Genomic DNA, 21,156 nt, shown 5'->3' on the forward strand with positions numbered 1-21,156 from the left:
CAATTTTTACAGCCTATAATGTAATTCAGTTTGACATTATTGTTCCAATATATATTTAATAAATTCTTAGAAAAAGATATAAATACAAATTTTTTTCTGAAAACATTTTTTTATTTCTCATTTATAATCTACTTTCAATTCTATACATATGTTTTCCAAATTTTTTAATATGATTTTGTAAGTTCTTTAAAAAAAGAATTCGTTTGCTCAATAACCTCCTTGTTTGAAGTTAAGCGTCGTCCTCCATGTCATTTTCTCAAATTTGGAAACAGAAAACAGTTACTGAGAGCCAAATCTGACAAATAGGGTGGATGTTGCAATGTTTTGAACATAAATTCAGCCATTTTCCCTGCTGAAACCTTACAGGTTTGCACTTGGACATTGTCCTGGTAAGAGGATTTTTTTTCTTTGTTTCGTGTGTTTTTCTTTGATTTCCTCGCTCAACTTTTACATCAGCGACGCATTATACACTCCTGTTGTCGTCTTGCCTTTTTCCATGTAGGCAATGAAAATTATACCCTGTGCAATCACAGAAGATTGTACCCATCACCTATCTGGCAGATTTCACTTCAGCGCCCGTTCACCCAAAAACATTCACTGTTGTAACTGTTTTTTTGTCTCCGGAGTAAAGTAGTGAATCAATGTTTCATCAACAGTGATGTAGCGACGAAAAAATTCTGTAAGATTGCAACACAGGATCGCCAAAATAACCTCAGAATCGACCACATGATTGTCTGAGTTCTTATTGTCCTTGGTTAGCAAATGCAGCATCCATCTTGTGTAAATTTTTTATCCAAAATTGAAGCTACTGTGTCTTGTAATATCCACCTGTAGCCTCAACTTTTTCTCGCACTTTAATTTGTCGATTATACAAAATTGTTTCCCAAATTTTTTCAATCATTTCGGGAGTAGATGCCCACTGGTCGTTCCAATTCATTTGTAGATGGATAGCCACGTTTAAACTCGTTTAATTAATTGTAAACTGTTGCAAACACAGGAGCAGATAAGCCATTAACGGCATTCAACTCAGATTTGATTTCTTTTGGTGTTAAGTCTTTTAAAAAAAGTTTTATTACTGTTCGAAATTCACTTTTTTCAATTATTATAAACAAACAAAAATTGCTCACTTCAATTGTCAATAGCAACGAAACTATGCGTTGGATCGAGCGGAAATGTCTAATCAATAATGCTGCTTACTAACATTTTTTTCATTCCTACTAGCGCCATCTCTAGGATTTTCTAAGGACTTATTGAACAACCTTCGTAATTCAAATTAAAATCATGTATTTCTTATTTGAGTAATGGTTCGAGTACAATCGCGATACACTTGTGTTCTTTGTGTCACAAGTATTCAGACACATTTATCATTAAAAATAATAAATACTAAGTAAATATTAATTTGTTTTCTCTAACAATAAAAAAATATATACATAGCCTAGAAAGTTTTTTTTTTATTTATTGTTAATATATCAATTTTTAAGATAAGAAAGCATCAAAACTGTATTGTAATTTTGAAATACCTATTATAACGTTTGGTTTGACATTTTGTTTTCAGTATTTGTAGATAGTTATGAATGTTGATGATTCGATTGTGGTGGTGGCCACTTATTATGCTGTATCCCTGTCTTTCGTATGTTGGCTTTTTTGGCTTCAATGAACGTTCTGGCATATTTATTTGCAAATTTTACAATGCTACTTTGGAGCTTTAGGTGTAAAAAATGCCTTAAGTATGAAATAGACGTGGAATGTCTAGAGAGTGACAGTGTTTCAGACCAGGTAGTTCATTATATTAAAACCAATGTTCAAACCCTGGGTAATATTCCTCATTTGCATACAGCCAAATAATGTCAACATTCTTCTCTTCATCTTCTTAGTCAATGGTATTGTAATTAACAATTCTCAGAGTTCTAAGCATCCTAGGTTTTACTTTAGGCCTATGTCTAGTTTGGTCCAGGCTATTGAAAAACTAAGTAATCGAGGCCTTCTGATGTGAAGATGGTTTAATCTTATTCCTGATGAAGTTGACGGCATATAAGAACCATAATTCTGGTTGTTATCAGTGTCATCCACAAATGAACTATTGTCTTCCAGACTCATCACATATAACAACATTACCCAAGTTGTTTTTGTGTAGTATAGTACCACAAAGTGTCATTTCACTCAATGAAAACCTTGAAGCAAGGAGCCATTGACAAACTTGCGTCACAAACACTGCACTGATGCCACACATGTGCATTCTCGGTGCACGTTATGCTTCAAGCAAAGTACACATCTCGATATAAGCTAATCAGTATGCCCACACTATCTAGTCGCAAAACAGTGAACTAAGTGTCCTTGATTATTTCTCTGTTTTCCTGCTAATCGAATCATCACCCGTCATAGATAAAAATAAAACAGATAATTTTTGTGTGACGGATTAACTTGTCAGCAGTTCTTTTTAGTCATAAGTCAGTGACAAATTAACTCAGTAAAAGCCGCTAAGGAGTAAATGTTAAAAGGGTTTAAGAAATGATGATAAACGTGAACTGCAAGGGTGTCTATGGTGGAGACAATGATGCCACAGTTGCTGTCAGGCTCTTCTGGAAACTGGGAACAGAAATATAAACTTCCTTTTATTTTTATTTCGCTTCTACATACCTTGTGCCTTCTTCCTCTAAATTTCCAATATCAGTGTGGGATACTTTCAAAGTGACATGTGTAGTCAGTCGTCATTTTGCTGAAACATTGGACATGTCGTCTTTTGGTGCTAAATGGTGCTCAGTAATTTCAGCTTAAAGTTGTCCAGATATATTTCATTAGGGTTTAAACAACAATAAAGGTAACAAGCGTTGTTGCAACACATGGACAAAAACCTTCTTGTACCAGCGAAAAGACTTAAGGTGACTTGGGTTTGACTGGGTAGTAGGCTTAAAGTTGGTCATTTTGGCCAAAACTCTTTATCTTGTCATTATAATGAATTATGTTATTGTGGTTGGCAACCCCATTCACAGGGAAGTTCAATTTATCAGTAAATTAAACATGAGTTTATTAAAAGTTTGGGTTATCATCAGTTCCGTATAAATTGTCTAAAAGTAATCTAATCTTTAAGCATTTGTATTTTGGTTTTATTTCATATACCAGAATTTAATAAGTATGTAATTTTATTCCTTTATGTACCACACCATAATTAATTGATCTTGGTAACTCTAAAACTGTGAGAAGGTGCATCACCATAATATTCGCTTCTGAAGTTATGCCTCACGATGGAGAAATTTGTTTTGACTAATCAAATAAGACATGCTTTTTATTACGAAGTGTCATCACAATAACAGTGAACACGCAGATCATCAAGGTCATTGCCAGCCATACTTTGTGTATAAGGCTGGCAAAAGTGCATCTGCATGACCTTGATGATCTTCTGCATGTTGACTGTTATTGTGATGGCACTTCTTAATAAAAAGCATGTCTTATTTGATTTTATATATATAGCTCCACAACATTATGAAGTATATGAATTTGGAATTGAATATGACAAATATTTTTAACTGTCCGGTTAAGAATTAATATTTTTTATTCAATTCTACAATTCTTATATTTCAAATTAAAAAACAATACATTTTTACCTATCTTGTGTAAATATTTGGTCTTAATCGTACTACAAATCCTTTCAGTTATAAATTTTTAAACTTGCAGTTTTGATAAAAGGCATAAAAAAAAACTGATACTTTTTTTGTTTTTACCAATATAAATACTAGAAGTCTTTGTTCTTAACCCTTTGAGCCCCGGACCTAATTTGCGATAGTTTGTGCATATTTTTACCAAGTCTAGTTTTGCAAGTAACTGTCTAAAAACCCCAAGGCCTTTTCAGTGATTTTGTACGATTTCATTTGAAAAATCATACCATCACTAATATAATAGCTAATGGCCTAAATAATACATTAAGATGTTTGGAATAAGCTACTATACAAATAAATAATTCAATAAGGGCTAAACAATTTTTATGTACTTTTATAATATGTAAAATAACGCATATGTGCAAACTAAAAAAAAAGAAAAAATTACATTTAACATTTTTTAGAAATGAAACAATGGAACAATTAACCTGTGGGAAATAATTTTATTTCATTTGTCACGTTATTGCAAACATACAAAAAGATTTTCAGACAGATTAGTTCAATAATAAATATTTTGTAAAATATGTTTTTTAAATGACACAAAACCTGTGACGTACTAGGCCTAGGTTGTGTAACATTATTCTGAGCTGATGTAGATGGTATCTCAGGTGTTAAGTCTTTAGCACTAAATAGGCCTACATTTCTGCCATTGTCACTATCATATTTAGGATCATACGTCGGATCAAGGTTACTATCATCTTCAAAAATATCAGATAATACCGTCATCTGAAAAGTCAATATTCAATTGTCTGTCAACTTCACTTGAATGTTCTGCTAGGTTTGAGTCACCCATTATTTACAAAATAAAACAATATTTCATACTGAAAGTACCGAAACAATAATATAACTGTCTACTCACACAAACGTAACGAACATCAAAATAAACACAGAAATGGAACAACACAACACAGTCTACTAAACGTAAACAATGACACAGCAGATGCAGATGTTGTTCTTAGTAACAGCTGATCTTCTTACTCTTTCTTTAGGAGTATTGTAAATATTATTTAGTAACCTTTGACCATGCAATCATATTGTATATGTATGAAAATAACATTATAAGTTCTAAAACCACTGGTGTCGCTAAAATTAAACACTTAAGAGCCATTTATAATACCTTATATCATGCCGACGACATATCGTCGGCTGGGGTTTCTCGCACTATTTTTACCGCCGGAATATCGTCGGCCTGGGATTTTTAGACAGTGAAATTTACCGACGATATACCGGCAGCTGGGGCTCAAAGGTTTAAATAGTTTACTTCATATATATTACATTATGTTTTATGTTTATTATAAAGAAACCATGAATGAATATAAAGTAATCGATATAGGCTGTAGAAGGTAGATGCAACATGATCTATCCTTACATGTGATATATTTTTAAGTGGTGATGGCTGTTGTGTTAAGGTTATAGTGTATATGATTACATGTAAGAGTAGATTTTTGATGATGATTAATTTCTATTTAATTGTATAAAAGTTATCAGTTATCATATTTTATAACTACAAATTAATTGATGAATGTTGTGTAGAGCTTGGCAGCCCTGGTAGTGTTGGTGGCAGCCGTCACCAGCCAGGTGATGGGGGACTGTATTGAAGGCAACTGTACCGAACCCGTGATGTCATTAGATCTCCAGGCCATCTTTCCCTTCTTTGGACCGGTCAATATCGACAGCGACAGCGACAGTGACAGTGTCAGTGATCTCTCTGACGACACCATCGAGCCTCTTCCCAAAATCAACAGTTCAGTTCCTGACAACGAAGTGATGTCCATCAACTTCATGGAGATCATCTCCATCGCTGACGACTCTGACAGTCCTCCCGATCTTCCAGATATCTTCCAGAGTCCTCGACTTCAGATCATCTTCGGTCAGAAGCCTGTGATGGAGGGTTTTACAGTTTTGGATCTTTCTGGGAAGAATTTGACCGGTATGTAATATATATTAAGATGCGATATCATCCTGTTTGACATGGATTGTTTGTGTTGACAATTTCTAATATGAGAACTGGGTATATAGGAGACGAGATAGCTGACGAATTGCAACGCAGACAACCAGTTCACAGTTTGGTGCTCAGTAACAGTCGGATACAAGGACTATCTATGAACACGTTTGAACCAGTGGAAAATACACTCCAGGAACTCTACATGGACAACTGCTCAGTCTCGCTAAACGCCTTCTACCGCCTCACCAACCTGCGGGTAATTCACCTTTCACTGGCAGAAGATTTTCTAAATTTCGTAAATGAACAAATTAGAGCAGCTCACATGAAAATGGTCCTATTTGGATGTCTAAACTAAACGTCTGTTGCAATAAACAAACATCATCAGCTATTATCGTACATTTGTTTTTATTTATCTATTTACGGTCATATAAATCAAGCAGGCTGTAGACCATATCCTGGTCAGAACGGCAAATGTTGGTGGTCAGCACTGTAATGGCAACACTGTCTCAAAAGTCATTGGACTATTTTTGTGTGGGGGTACAATAGTATTTTATCTTTAATATTTTTAATTACAAAATAAGTATTTAAAAAATGTGAGCAGTGGATAACAATAATTTAGCAAAACTTCTTAAGTTAACAACTGTTTAAATTTTGAAAAAAATACATTTTAGCCATGAACATGGAACTATCTTCAACCTCATCTACAATTTATTAAGCTTAAGGTAAACCTTATGAAGAGTCCAGCATGTGGATTAACGCCACTAATAAATCCATTAACTGTTGTGTAACGCCAAGGCAAATAAAAAAAAATTGTCTTTCTTTAAGTTTAAAGCTAATTTTTATTATAGCTAATTATAATAGGAAAAAGAAAAAAGTATAAAACAGGGCATTTTACTTTAAATGTTCATATTTATTGACAAAATATAAAAAAAAACTATTTATAGAACTGTTTATTTTAAATAAATTGTAATTTATTGTAAAATGTAACTAAACAAAAGGTTTAATTACATTTTACTATAAAAACAAGATAAATATTTCAAACAACACTACTACATGATGAAGAATAATAACAAGATACGTAGTAAACACCCTCTCTAGTAAGCAACCAAGGAAGCAGTAATACACACCATTTTAGCTAGTTTAAACTGACACTATTCAAATGTTACATCATTGTAACTAAAACGAATAAAGATTTTTTGACTTTGACTTATGTTTAGGTATGGTTCTGTATGAAACGCATAACTGACGAGCAGGTGGTCGAAGTTAGACAAAGGGTTCTTCCCTCCCCCTGTCGCAGAGTTAGGGTTGTTTATAAATACTTCCTTAGCAACCGTGATAAGCACGGAGCATTCACTGGCCATTTCAAATGCCTTTTGTGAACTAAAAAACTATCTTAGAGATATAATATTGGATATAACTATATTTGACGTTTTCGTCAAATCCTACCATTCTAATATATCCGTCTACCGCATGGGAAGGGTTAACACTGTTGTAACTTGGCATACACCGATGACTTGGACTGTTTTTCTTAAGTGTGTGGTGTTGTAGGTGTTGAATCTGTCCAACAACGGATTGAAAACATTCGAGTGGTATCCTCAGCTCAAGGACACACTGGAAGTGTTAGACCTCAGCCACAACAAACTGCCTGAAGTGAGGCCCGAACTTTCCGTCCTCACTAGTCTCAAAAATCTCAACCTCTCTTACAACTGGCAAGTATTAGATGTCACTTGTTTAATTTTAACTGAAATTCAACTATTATTCAGAACTCAGTTTGTGATTGCGATTTTGTTTCCATGTATTGTAATAGAACTAAGAGGCCATCGAAAAAGCAAAAGCTATTTTCATCTTATCTCTTAGTAAAGCCCTTTTTAAAGTGATATTAAGTTGAACTTTGAGTTTATCTAGTGGTCAAAATTATATAATAATTAGTGAACATTATTAAATGTTTACATTTATTTTGTATAAGCAAGTTACCGACAAGTTGTAGTACTTTTAAATAATGTAATCATTCGATTACTGAAAATTTGGTATGTAATTTGTAATGTAATTATACAGTATTTTGTGTAAATATTACATAATGATCTAACTTAATGAAAATGTTCATGATTTATGTTAGTAGTGTTTGTTGCTGAGTTTATTAGTGAAATGAATATTGATTTTAAAAACCATATGACAAATGTGATCATACAGGTGGAAAAAACAACCTTTCTCTGAAAAAATTCACAAACTGAGATTAGTGATGCAATCTTTATTGGTCATTTTAAGCACATAATGAAAGAAATAACAACGTAACAAGTCTTAATTGACACTTTCCTTGAAAACTGAAGGAAGCTAAAGTTATTTCTGCACAAATAAACTTTATGCCCTAACAGGACATTCTTACTTTTTGGTGAGGTAAAAATAAATATTCTTCATAATCTTTTAATGATAAATTGAAAGAAAAATAATGTTCTTTGTTGAAGATGTACACAATGGTTGTTAAAAACCAACCATATGTTTTTCAGAATACAAGAAAATATTAGTTTTAACCTTGTACAGATATAATTTACAGCAGCTGATATTTTGAAACTCACTGAACTGATGACTCTTCTGCAGGATAAAGTCGGTAAACGAGTATCCTCTGTCTCTTCTGCCCAACCTGGAAGTGATCTCTCTTACCATGAATTTTCTGAACAATGCCACATTCACCAGCCTCCAGAAATTGACTCAGGTCAGACTTGGTTAAATGTTGATACTTTGTTCTTGAATTTATATAAACGTCAATATTTCTTGTTTAAGTTTATTGATAAATAAGATCAATTATTCCACTAAACGTTTGCTACTATATTAACACATCGGACCCTAGGCCTATAACAATGAATTTACTCAGTATACTGGCTGTGATTTAAAAAAATGTTTTAAATTAAGAAGACATTGTGTTAACCTAACATATTATATCAAATTAAAGAAGAGAACACACAGTTTTAGAAAATGTGCCTTTTTATGATAAAATAATTATTTGAACAAAATTATAAATTAAACAAAATTATGGAAAAATATAAAATTTGAAAAATTGTAACTTTGTATAAACGTTTTATTCTTCAACCACCTATGTTGTATAATTGTTTTTTTAAACTACCTAATGTTCTATAAATGTGTTTTTTATATAAAATAACACAAAAGAAAGAAAGTATTCATGTTTAGTACTAATGGAAGGCCTATCATAATCATACTCAGCATCATTCACGTCTTGATCATTAGGCCTAACCTCAAACTCTGGATCAGGATCATTGTCGTTGAGAAACTCACCCTACGATCCAGAATCATTAAATTTGACCCAAGATTCTTTCAAACTGAATCGCAGATGATCTTTTATTTTCATTAAAATACGATAATCCTCCTCCAAATCATGCTCAGAATCTGACATCATATCACGTATCATGCGCACCGTTATTTTGTCTAAATGATTACTCACTTTACACAATGATCAAGAAAAATAAAACTTTTATCACTAAGAAACCAATCAAAATAAACTAAACATTTATTTTTACTGGTTCATGTATGAAAATTGTGATTCCAATACTATGGTCTTATTAACAAGAGCATACACTACTATTAAAGTATTAACTCTTTCAATTTATAATGCATTCTATACGTCCTTTGACCACAGGTCAAATAAAATCAGTCTATGTTAGCTGCACTAAACAGCACAAGGTATAATATTTTGCAGCTACCTGAGACTATGTAGTAGCAGTGAACCTCTGAAAGCTATGAAGGTTTTGATAGAATGTTTTGTGTATATACATCATTGTAGTGCTCTAATGTACGATGTTCCAAAATCTACAGTTTACCTTTTTATTTCTCAATTACTATATGGTTGATGGGTTATGTAAAAAAGAAAAGTACGTAGTATTATGATTAAAATTATAATAAGACATTGTTATATTTGATTAACATTATTATAAGACATAAAATGTATAAAATACGTTATCTTCACATTCCAAGATCTCTTACTCAAGTCATTGGCGTTGATCGTCATTAAGACACATTTTAGTACATTAATTAAGGCTCATTACATGAGTTATAGAATAGGATGATTTTATTAACAAGTGCGTTGAGTTATTCAATAATTTGATTTCTTCACTTTTATGTGTGTTTCGTTGCGTAACATATGTACATGTGCATTGTAGGTGGACTTGGACTGGAACTATCTGAGGATGTTTGGTGATGGGGTGCAGCTGCCATCTTACCGCATGAATATCAAACTGGCATCCAACCCATGGGACTGTAACTGCGGCATGATTGACGCTAGAGACAACTACAACGTTCAAGATCTGAGTATCTTAAAGTGAGTCATTGATGAGATTATAACTTTTACTCTAATGGCAGTAGCTACAAATAAGGTTTTATATCTTGGGCTGGTTTTTTTGGACGTGAACTCATCATCATTTGACGTTTCCGTTATCATGGGTCGTCGTACACAGCCTCCTCCACTTTTGTCTGTCATTCCAGGTCTCCTCTTCCTCCACCTGCATTTTCTGTAGTCCCCTTCTCTCTATGTCTTTCCACACTTGATCCTCCCATCTTCCTCTCGGTCTTCTTCCTCTTTCCTCCTTCTCCAGTGCTATTCTAGGCATTCTATTATCTCCCATCCTCTTCACATGCCCATCCACTGTATTCTTCTTTCCATTGTCTCTTGCAGTGAACTTACCTTCAATCTTTCTCTGGGTTATTTCGTTCCTTATTCTATCTCTTCTTGTAGTCTTCTCTATCCCTCTTAAAAATCTCATTTCTGCAGCTTGCAATCTGCTTAAATCATTTTTAGTCCACGTCCACGTCTCTGCTCCATATAATAAAATTGGTTGGAAATAAGATTTATACATCAATACTTTTGATTCTTTCCCAATGTTCCAACTCCACACAATCTTCTTCACCATATTGAAAAACTTTCCACTCTTCCATATTCTTTTTCCTATCTCTTCTCTTATTGTGCCCCTCTTCTCTTATTGGACGTGAACTGTATGATTTATTTTTCCTGTGGCTCGATTACTGATTCATAGAATTTTCATATACTGATATAATACGAGATCAAGATAAACCTTATATTTAAACATTTATTTATATATTATGTGGTTGTTGTTGTAGAATGGTACTCTGACTACAATATTGTACTGTTCTATGTTTCTTAACGTCAATACTGTTTGTGTTTTTCCCCATTATACTGTTTGTGTTTTTCCCCATTACATTGTTTGTGTTTTTCCCCAATTCATGACAACGGATTGTGAAGTGTTCTAATCTGAAGTTGCTTGTGTGACAATGTCAACTCAAAAACGTAAATGTATGTATATTTACTTTATCTAATATATAGGGTGAACCAGACCAACTGGCCCACTGATTGTGGCAGTATAACAATTTATGTTATCCAGGTTAAGTGTTAGAGAGGGCTTCTTAGCCCTAACTTCGCCTGGTAAAATAAGACATCTTTAATTTAATTAATTTTAATTTAACAATCTAAGAAAGAAACTCCATTTCAACTGTACTCCCCCCCTCCCCGTAAGTCCATCTTAGGTCCTCCCTAGATGTGTGGGAGTCCCTCGAGGCAGTTTTTTTGGGACCAATTCTGTTTATTTTATATATATATATATATATATATATATATATTTATACACACACACCACTGATCTTGTAGATTATTAGGCTTAGATTAATTACTTACACCATAGATTAATAATTATATAAAATTACACAAACATATACGAATACTTTTTAAAAGACTTGCAAAAGTGCACATAAAAAGGTTGATATTATAAAGTATCATTTAAGACAAAATAGGGATAAGACAATCAAAAATATAAATTGAAACTTACAAACATTAAAACATAAATGTTTCGTTTATTTACAGTCTTTCGTTTATAAATCCAGAGTAAAATTTTTTGTATTGCCATTTGAAAATTAACATTTACATCAAATGATTACCTATTGTGTTAGTTGTAAAATGCTTGTGACAATTGTTTTAACTAAAATTGTAAAACATAAGACTAAACTGTATCAATTTAAATATTTAAAGAACCTTATTAATGTCTTCCTTGTCAGAAAAGAAATATTTTAAAACTACAAATGTTACCTTAAAAACTTGATTAGCTTTCCCGTGATATTGACTGATGTTAATGCAGACAATATGTCACCATCACTTGAGGTGACAAACATCACTCGAAACTGAAATTGGTACCTAACATAGTACAAATATAAAATTGATTATTTCACGTATACAAGTCTTGCTTGTTAGCTCTATGTTATCTTTTTACCCTACAGCCAAAAATACTGGTTTAGTGGAAAATTTACATTAAACAAAAATTCTATTCATACTTTCACACATGTGTAATTTAAATGCAGGGGCGGGTATTCAAACCTGTCAAAACGATCTACAATACACATTTTTATAATTCAGAAATACTTTATTACATTATAAATAAGATGTGAAAACACTCAATAATACAAACACTAAGCATTTTTATCAATTATAAATTCTTTTTTGCAATATAAATAAAATATGTAAACGTTCAGCAATATGTATATTTTATTTATGTATAGACTCTATTTAGAAACATACAATAACAAAAATAACGTGATTTATAAGTCACATTTTAATTTAAGTTGGTATTTTCTATGTCTATATTTGTCAACACCAGCTTGTCTACTGGTTCTATGTGCGTACATTAGCTGTTCAGCGATAACAAGACGATCACTAATATTTATGTTATCCATATTGGTCAACGTTGAAGGGAATTTCAATTAATCTTCCTTTGTTCTGAAACTTCCATTTTTCACATAGACTCTGGCCGAAGTCAAAAAATCATTTTGTCCCTTTAAAAGATCTTGAGATTTAGGCCTGCTGATCATCGGATCAAATCAATATGTGTTTGGAGAGTTAACACATTAATGGACGTGACTGCCATAGTAGTCATGGGGAATGGGTTTCTATATGGCACTTCAAATATACTGATCAACCCAAAGTGCATGACTGCCATAGCAGTCATGTACCAAAATCAAGTGGCAGGATACAGTTTCATATCTCAAAAACTATTTGAGGTACAGCTAAAAGAAAAATACTGTCATAATGTAAAAAAAATCAGGAAGATGGATGAAGTCAGAAAAAAGTGTGACTGCTATAACAGTCATGTCCCCACACATCAATATTTTATCACTAGGGTCATGACTGCTATAGCAGTCATTATGTTTTTCAGTACAAAATGTTTTTATTGTTTATGTAGAACAGACAAATGTTGAAATAATACTTGGTAAGTGACTATAATATGACCATGGTCCTAAAAATTATTAAATGTGCCAGTTATTAAAACATTTTCCAGGGCAAAGTGGTGGATTCCCATCACAGCCTTCACAGCGGTAGCAGGTCTGCTTCTTGATTTTGTTCTTATAACACTCCCTACATCTCAAGTAGTATGAAGTAGATCGCTTCCAGTTAGGAGGTAGGGGGATTTTCTCCATGCAGTGAGAAAGTCGTGGTTCAATAGCAGCAGTTCCTGGACGTACAGTCTTCTTAGGCTTGATCAAATCTCGACCATGAGTTATAGTTTGTGGCAATCCGATGAGGTCTTTGATAAGATTTTCTCTAAATTCAATAAAACTTGATGTGGATTGTAGGTGTTCCTTGTAAATGAAGAAACTGTTGAAAGTAGTTATGTCCAACAAATGAAACATCACTTTCTTGTACCATCTTCTTGTTTTTCTGGGACACGAGTAGTAGGACACCATCTGATCACAACGGTCAATTCCTGACATGAAATCATTGTACTTGGTGATTTCAACAGGTTTGTTTTGGTCTGTGCCATGGCGATTTTTACTTATTACCATTTTTTGGTTGATGGCCTGTTGTAATTGCCAGAACCTCTCTTTTATCACACCATTTTGAAACATACACCTCTTCGTGTCTCATCCAAATGTGCTCGCCCTTCTTCAGTTTTGTATTTGTCACAGCTTTTGGGTTGTCCTTACGATTCTTTCGTAGTGTTCCAGTACTGTGGGTTTTTCTTGAGAGGAGAATCTTTGAAAGGGCTACACTGTTGTGGTAATTGTCCATGTAAATGTGATGTCCTTTGTCTAAGTACGGCTGCAGGAGTTGCAGAACAAGATTCTCGGTTTTTGAACCAATTTCATTTTCACCAACATGTCCTTGGTAAATTTCAACATTTAAAACGTATCCGTTAGCAGAACAAAGTTCATAGAACTTAATGCCATATTTTGACTTTTTGTTTTTGATATAAAACCCGGAAAAAGAGTCTACCTCGAAACAGTAATAGGCTCTCATCAAGTGATAACTCTTCCTCTGGTATGTAGGAAGTTTGGAAGTTCTTAAGTAATTTGCTCAATAGTGGCCTTATTCTAGCTAGCCTATCAGGATCTTCTGGCAACTCTTGAGGAGTTGTATAGCAACAGCTAAAACAACGCAAAATTGCTTCAAAACGCCTACCACTCATCGAATGAGAAAATATTGGGTGGAAGTACAGGGGATCAGTTGAAAACATACTTCTTACTCGGGAAAATCCTACTTGGCCCCCTATTAAACAAAGTCCAAGAAATATTTTCAACTCTTCTGCCGACACCTCTTTAAAGTTCTTCAATCTTCGTCCTTTTGCATGTGGACGAGATCGTTTATCCATTAGCCTACCATAATTATTAATTGATGAGCAAATCATGTTCATAATATCCTCATCCCAAAGTTTAGAAAAAACTAAGTATGGTGTCATATGTGTAGGTAAATCTAATTTGATGCCACTATGATCTTTGTCAAATTGAAAGTTAGGTGCGGGTTTTGCATCTTTTGACCAAACGATTTTAGGCTCTGTTGAGTTTTCTGAGGTAGATGGTTGGTTAAAATTTACTTCAGCTTCAAGTTCCTCTGCAGAGGACTCATTAAAGCTTGCAGTACTTCCTACATCTGATGGCTCGTAATTTGGATCTTCATCCGTGTCGTCTGCCTCACTTGAACTATCAACATATGAAGTAGCCAAACTTGAAACACCAGACTCATTATTAGTTGGCAAATGTTCATCATCAGATGACTGGTTGTCATTGAAATCATTTGGATTAGAAGAAGTACTTGCAGTAATTGATGCTACCACATTTTTGTTGAGGTTATTATTTGTTATACCTCTTACATCAAAAGACACATCAAACAATTCTGGCTCACTTCTTGGATCTATATCACTTTCACTAGGTAAATCCAACACTTCACTGATCACTTTAACTAAGTCTTCATTAGACCTACTCATGTCTAGGCTGTAAAATGGACACTAGTAGCAAAGCAGAACAACAAGCATTTATTGCAGGACAGCACCTGATACTTGCTCATAAAGTATCAGCTGATTGGCAATGCTGCCTACTGTAAAAATAGGTTGCCCAAAAATACAAGTTGCTATAATATGTTAATAAGACATAATAAACTGATAAACATTACTTTTTTATTTTATTTCGACACACATTAGATAAAAAAATTAATTTTTAATTTGACTGCTATAACAGTCATGTCCCTGTGAATCACATTCTGATATGACTGCCATAGCAGTCATGACTCTTAAGTAAGTGATTGATGTGACTGCTATAGCAGCTATGCCACATAGTGTAAATTAATAAAAAATACAGTGTCCATTAAAGTGTTAAATAGTATTGGTTTTAAGGGTTTGTCAGAATAAGTTATCCGCTCTAAAGAGGTTAATTTTTATTTTGAAAAATCTGCCAATTTCTTATCTTTATCAAGAGGACTTGCCATGATTCCTTTTAGTTGATAAGGTCTTTTGTTCTCCAGTACCAATATGAGAGAGTGGACAATTTTTTGAGTTGCTTTGGTTACCAAGACGTGTATTAACATGTTGTATAATTGGTAGCATTTTACCATTAGAGTTACTTATTTATTTATTTATTTTTTGTCACTGTGTTTGAATTATGAATAGATAAATGCTAGTTTGCTTTTTCTAGTGCTTTGTAGATTACTGGAGGTAGAGTGGTCAATGTTATACTGTTGTTTACATGAAGCATTTTGGAGCTACTGGTAAAGTTTTCGAGGTAGTAGGGTATGGTATTAGAAACAATAAACTTAAAGAAATCTTTTGTTATTTCCTCCCGTTTTTCAAGTTTCACAATAAGCTGTTTACAGTTTAATTACTAAATGGTTTAAAGAAAAGGCCTTTTACTCCATATATAAGTATATGAATTTTAATTTTAGTTACATGATTTATTAATTGTGCATATACATTGTTATATTTTAGGTAGGCCAAAATAATATATTTGTACATGGTTGTAAACCTGTGACAGCCTATAGCACCAATTTGTGTTTAATGGCTAAATAAATAACCGATTGATTGCGCTAGTTAGATTTTACAATAAGCATTATTTTTATACATTTTTAGTAAAATATAGGTTTAGGTGTATGCATTACTTAAAACAGTATTTAAGTATAAATACAAAATTAAAACTTACTTTTTTTTATTCTAAAACATCTTTCCTCAATATTTGCTTTTAAACAAGAACAAACACAGTTTCTTCCAAAAAACTTCAGAAAAAGGCGGTTTGATTGATATGTGGAGCCAAGCCTAGACACCATTGAAAGCCTTTATTTTTTAGGTTAAGTATGCTCTCTCTGCAACTTCTCTCTACATATTAAATTGTTTTATCTATGTTAAAACGCATGTGAACAGTTTTATGTTTTGTAGTAACATGCATGAGTGTACCACTAGGCAAAGTAATAAGCTATTTATTTATTAAATATAATAAATAACTCAAACACAACTTTGAGATCATGGCACTAAAATTTTACATTGTTCTTCTAGTAAGCACAAGAACAGGTTTAAACACTCAGTGAAAGCCTTTCTGGTTAGCAACCCTATTTATTCTATTGCTGAGTACTTTTTATTACATTTTAATAACTTGCATGTTTAAACTAGCTCGTTTTAATTCTTTGTGTGATTTTATTATTGTTTATTTATTACTCTTTGAACTTGTTGTGTGACTTATTATTTATTTATTTAACTTATTTATTCTATGTAGTTTTAACCATACTTATTAGTTTAATACTTTAATGAAATTTTACTTTATCTTGTCATAGCCCCCTACAATAGTTTTTATTATTCTATTTCTCTACATTTGACGAGACTCATTGCATGTATTGTGTATGGTCAATAAATAATCTTGTATCTTGAACAAATTAATAATACAAACTATAGTTGACAGTACAAAAATCCCTGCTTTTCCCAAGATATGGTATACTCCCAATAACAATTCCAAATGTGATTTAGCTCTTTTACTTATAAGAAGTACACCCTCCTAATTGTGAGGGAAAGGACCGGAAGAGTTATTGTAGGTTTTCACGTATGGTGAATGTAACAATTACGTTTCAGTGTAGTTTACATTCAGAAGAAATGTGTCTAGACATTGAGGAAATAAAACTGAATCACTATAACTTTGTACAGAAAAAATCTTTCCAGCATTAAGCCAGGTGGTCATGCCTGTGAAAACAAGACAAAATAGACAAAAACTTTATCTCGACCTAACACAGTTCTGATACATTAATAAATTACTATCAGTGCCTTTTTTTGTACTCTACATATTTTCATCCCTGCTATGAGATGAAATCTGGTAAAATTCTGTTATCTAATCTGCTTGGTTAAAATTTTAGTACTGTGTAAGTAAAATATTGTGCCTGATCACTACAGACCAGTTACTGATTGTGTTCAGGTGTGCCGTCGACGCGTCGTACACCGTGTGTTCCACCGACAAGTGTTATAGGAAATTCCTGCCAGAGGAAAGTGATGACAAAGTGGTCAGTCTGACTAAGGAATCGGTCCATCACCGTGGCTGTACCGGACTGATGGATCGATGGTACCAGTTCCGTGAAGGCATTACTCGACTCCGGGAAGACGAGCCCGAGAAACTCCTACGTGTGAAACTATTGTTCCTTCTTGCGGTGTTCGTTTTGGTGTTATGTCTGCTGCTCCGGCAACCCTGCACAAAGAAGAAGTTCGACCGACAGTCCTGGCTGAAGATACAGCAGATTCCTTACTTAAAGATCAATGACCTGAAGAAACCTGATGAAGTTCCTTATATTAAAATTGATATCCCCGAGAAAGCTTAGTTACCAAATTTTATATTTTGCTTGTATATGACAACTATTGTCAGTCGCCCTAAATTTTTGTGCCTTTTATATTTTAATGGTGCTTCTAGTTGTAATACCTACGTATATCTATTTTTAATAAACTATTTTTTATTAAGGTAAAATTGTGATAGTGATAGTTTAAAATCAATAAATTATGTTTTAATACTGTGTGTTATAATTTTAAGGAACCTTGCACCAACCATGTATACTTCATTCCCTAGTATAATTCAATGGGATTTGTTACTTATTAATAAATAACTAAGAAGAAGTACAACCCTAATAATTGTGAGGGAAGGAACTGAAAAGGTTTTAAAGTACGGTTAATGGAACAATGATATATATTGGTTGGTTGTGTTCGGAAGAGAAATGTCCAGACATTGAGAATACAGTAAAATTGTGTTATATAATATACTTTGAGAGACAATTGGTTCTAATTTTTGTGCCATTTTGGTGGTGACTTGATCACTACAGAACTGTTACTGATCATGTTCAGGTGTGCCAACCACATGACGTACCCTGTCTGTTCCGATGATGACTGTCGTAGGGACTTCCTACCACAGGAAGGTGGTGATGCGGTTGCCACTCTGACTAAGGAATCGATCCATCACCGTGGCTGTACCGGACTCGCGGACCAGTGGTACTTGTTCCGTGAAGGTCTGACTCGACTTCGGGAACACGAGCCCGAGAAACTTGTACGTCTAGGGCTGTTGTTCCTTCTTGCGGTGTCCGCTGTGGTGTGTCTCCTGCTCCGACCACCCTGCACAAAGAAGAAGTTCGATCGACAGTCCTTCCTACAGCAGATTCCTTACTTAAAGATCAGTGACCTGAAGAAACCCGAAGAAATTCCATATATAAAAATTGAAACCTCTGAGAAAGCCTAATTAAACAAATTGTATATTTGACATGTTCATGACATAGCTATCTGTTAGTTATCCTAAATTACGGTGCCTTTTCTATTATAGTTGTACTTCTAGATGTAGTATATATATAATATATATTTTTAATAAGCTAGTTTTTAATTAAGGTAAAATTATAATAGTGGTAAATGGTAACTAATAAATAATGCTTTAATATTGTTGTTTTAATGTTATCAACTTAGTCCTACACTTGTATAGATTTATTTTCCCAAGTATTTATTATACTTTGGGATAAATTACTTATTAATAACTAATAAAAACAACCTTCATAATTAAGAGGGTAGGAACTGAAAGGTTTATTATAGGTGTACATTTATGGTGAATGGAATAATATACAGGGTGACACTAGGAAGACAGACATTTTTGACCTGTGTCCTACCAAAAGCAGGTGGTGGAGGAAAAGCTTAGTGGGAATATTTCTTCTCTACACAAGACACTGTTTCAGTTGCTTTAGATCTGTGGGACGGCTAGGTATTTTGTTCTTTTATGTCAGTTTTAGTGGATGTGTGACAGCTACGCAGCGATTGCTCCATTTACAATTTAATGTCAGATGACACATAGCTGTAACACTATCCTTAGATGGACTCTAAACTTCAGATTAACTGGCAACATAATGGATAGGAACTATGGAGGACCGAGATGCATTGTAACAACATGGGATAATGTTGCAAGGGTATGGGAAGTGGTACTTAGAAGCTCAGGACTATCCCTGCAGAGATGTTACTCTGTGTGGTAGAGGATTTTGAAAAGTGGCTTGTCGTGCATTCAAAACTATGTACATAACTTTTTTTCCTCTTAGGACAAGAAGCTTATAAATTGCACTTAGTTCTATAATAGCGCTGTGTCTGGAGTGACAGCATATGCAGGATGGGTAAGGTTAGGGGGTAGGAGCCGCCTCCTATCGAGATCAATGAGGGCACTAAATCCCAAAGTCATGTCTCCCTGGAAGAAGGGGAGGCCAGCTCTGAATCAGCCTCTCCAGTCAAGGCAGGCAAGGGGTGGCACACCCTTGTTGAGATTAGCAAGAACCTGTAATACTTGAGGAATGATCGCCACCAACTGCAACAGTCTCGCAGTAGACCTATCGAATTACCCTTGCACTCCAGAATCTCGACATTTGCGGTTAGTGATGTGCCACTCCTGGACTACCATAGGGTTGCCCAGATTTAAGTGACACATCGGTTTTTGCTGTGCCCAGTGGTAGGTTGAACTGGAATAAGGTATAAACCAGCCAGAAGTGATCATTGCTGGGTAATTTACATCACTTAGTCGACGTTATTTTCACAAATTGGTCTTTTTCGCAAATTTTATCAAGTAATTAAATATGGCTTTCATTATTAATCAGTTCGGAGGTCGTACATGTAAAGACAAAACAAGATAGGTAATAAGTTTTGACCTAATGCACTTGAGGTTGTTTTATAGTGGTTACTGTCGTAGGTTCCTCACCGGGTTTTTATATAACAATAAAATAACAGTTTTGAGACATCAAATAACTACTATTAATTCTTCTTTTGTAATTTACATATTTCTTTCCTGCAATAAAATTAAATCCAGAAAATTATGTTATTTAAGCTGCTTAAACAAAAGTTAGTAGTAAGCTTCAATATTAGTTTCATGGTGGTGGGTAATTTATATTGTGCCTTAGCCTTATCATTACAGACAATATTGTTGAACATGTTCAGGTGTGCCATGTTCACGTCACACATGGTCTGCCATGACAACGACTGTCAAAGGAATTTCCTGCCAGAGGAAGGTGGTGACGCAGTTGCCACTCTGACTAAGGAATCCATCCATCACCATGGCTGTACCGGACTCGTGGACCAATGGTACCTGTTCCGTGAAGGTCTGACTCGGCTTCGAGAACACGAGCCCGAGAAACTGCTACGCCTGGAGCTATTGTTCCTTCTTGCGGTGTTGGTTGTAATGTTGTGTCTGCTGCTCAAACAACTCTACACAAAGAAGTCCCACCGACAGTCCTGGCTGACGATACAGCAGTTTCCTTACTTAAAGATCAGTGGCCTGAAGAAACCTGAAGAAGTTTCCTATATCAAAATTGATACCCCTGAAAAAGTCTAATTAAGCAAATTATATATTTTACTTGTACATGACATAACTATTGTCAGTCACTAAATGTTGGTGCCTTTTATATTTTAGTGGTGCTTCTTGACGTAATATATATATGCTATTTTTTACTAAGGTAAAATTTATTGTGATAGTGATAATTCTAAATTAATAAATAATGTTTTAATACTTTTGTGTTTTAATGTTAAAAAAAAAGCCATTCCAACACAAGTGAAAACAAGCTGATGTGAACGAGCAAGGAACGGAGGAGGAGCGTTTTGCCTGGCAATCTAAACTCTAGATCACCACTGATGTTCAACAGGCCTTAAAGGCAGCCTCAAGGCTTTTACAAGCTCACCTCCGGCTGACCCTTTAAGAAACTTGAGAGTACTCCGGAGAAAGAAAGTCCTTCGAAAGCCTTCCACACACGTAAGA

General features: G+C 34.1%; 1 protein-coding gene across 3 annotated transcripts in view; it reads left to right on the forward strand.

Annotated features, from left to right (window-relative positions):
* The window catches only part of LOC124357888 (phospholipase A2 inhibitor beta-like), a 36,481-nt gene extending 15,571 nt beyond the window's left edge, over nt 1-20,910 (forward strand). The window contains exons 2-7 of one of the 3 annotated variants that reach the window (XM_046809979.1): nt 5,187-5,583; nt 5,673-5,854; nt 7,147-7,307; nt 8,194-8,308; nt 9,768-9,925; nt 18,237-18,816. In XM_046809979.1, coding sequence (XP_046665935.1) covers nt 5,187-5,583; nt 5,673-5,854; nt 7,147-7,307; nt 8,194-8,308; nt 9,768-9,925; nt 18,237-18,624 — 1,401 coding nt within the window. In that variant the 3' untranslated portion in view covers nt 18,625-18,816. Of the gene's footprint in view, nt 1-5,186; nt 5,584-5,672; nt 5,855-7,146; nt 7,308-8,193; nt 8,309-9,767; nt 9,926-17,325; nt 17,909-18,236; nt 18,817-20,342 lie in introns of those variants that run through there. The other 2 variants (XM_046809976.1, XM_046809978.1) reach the window with 2 other exon arrangements.
* Nucleotides 20,911-21,156: the final 246 nt, after the last annotated feature.

The sequence above is a fragment of the Homalodisca vitripennis genome, chromosome 3 (assembly GCF_021130785.1).
Source record: "Homalodisca vitripennis isolate AUS2020 chromosome 3, UT_GWSS_2.1, whole genome shotgun sequence".
Classification (NCBI taxonomy): domain Eukaryota; kingdom Metazoa; phylum Arthropoda; class Insecta; order Hemiptera; family Cicadellidae; genus Homalodisca; species Homalodisca vitripennis.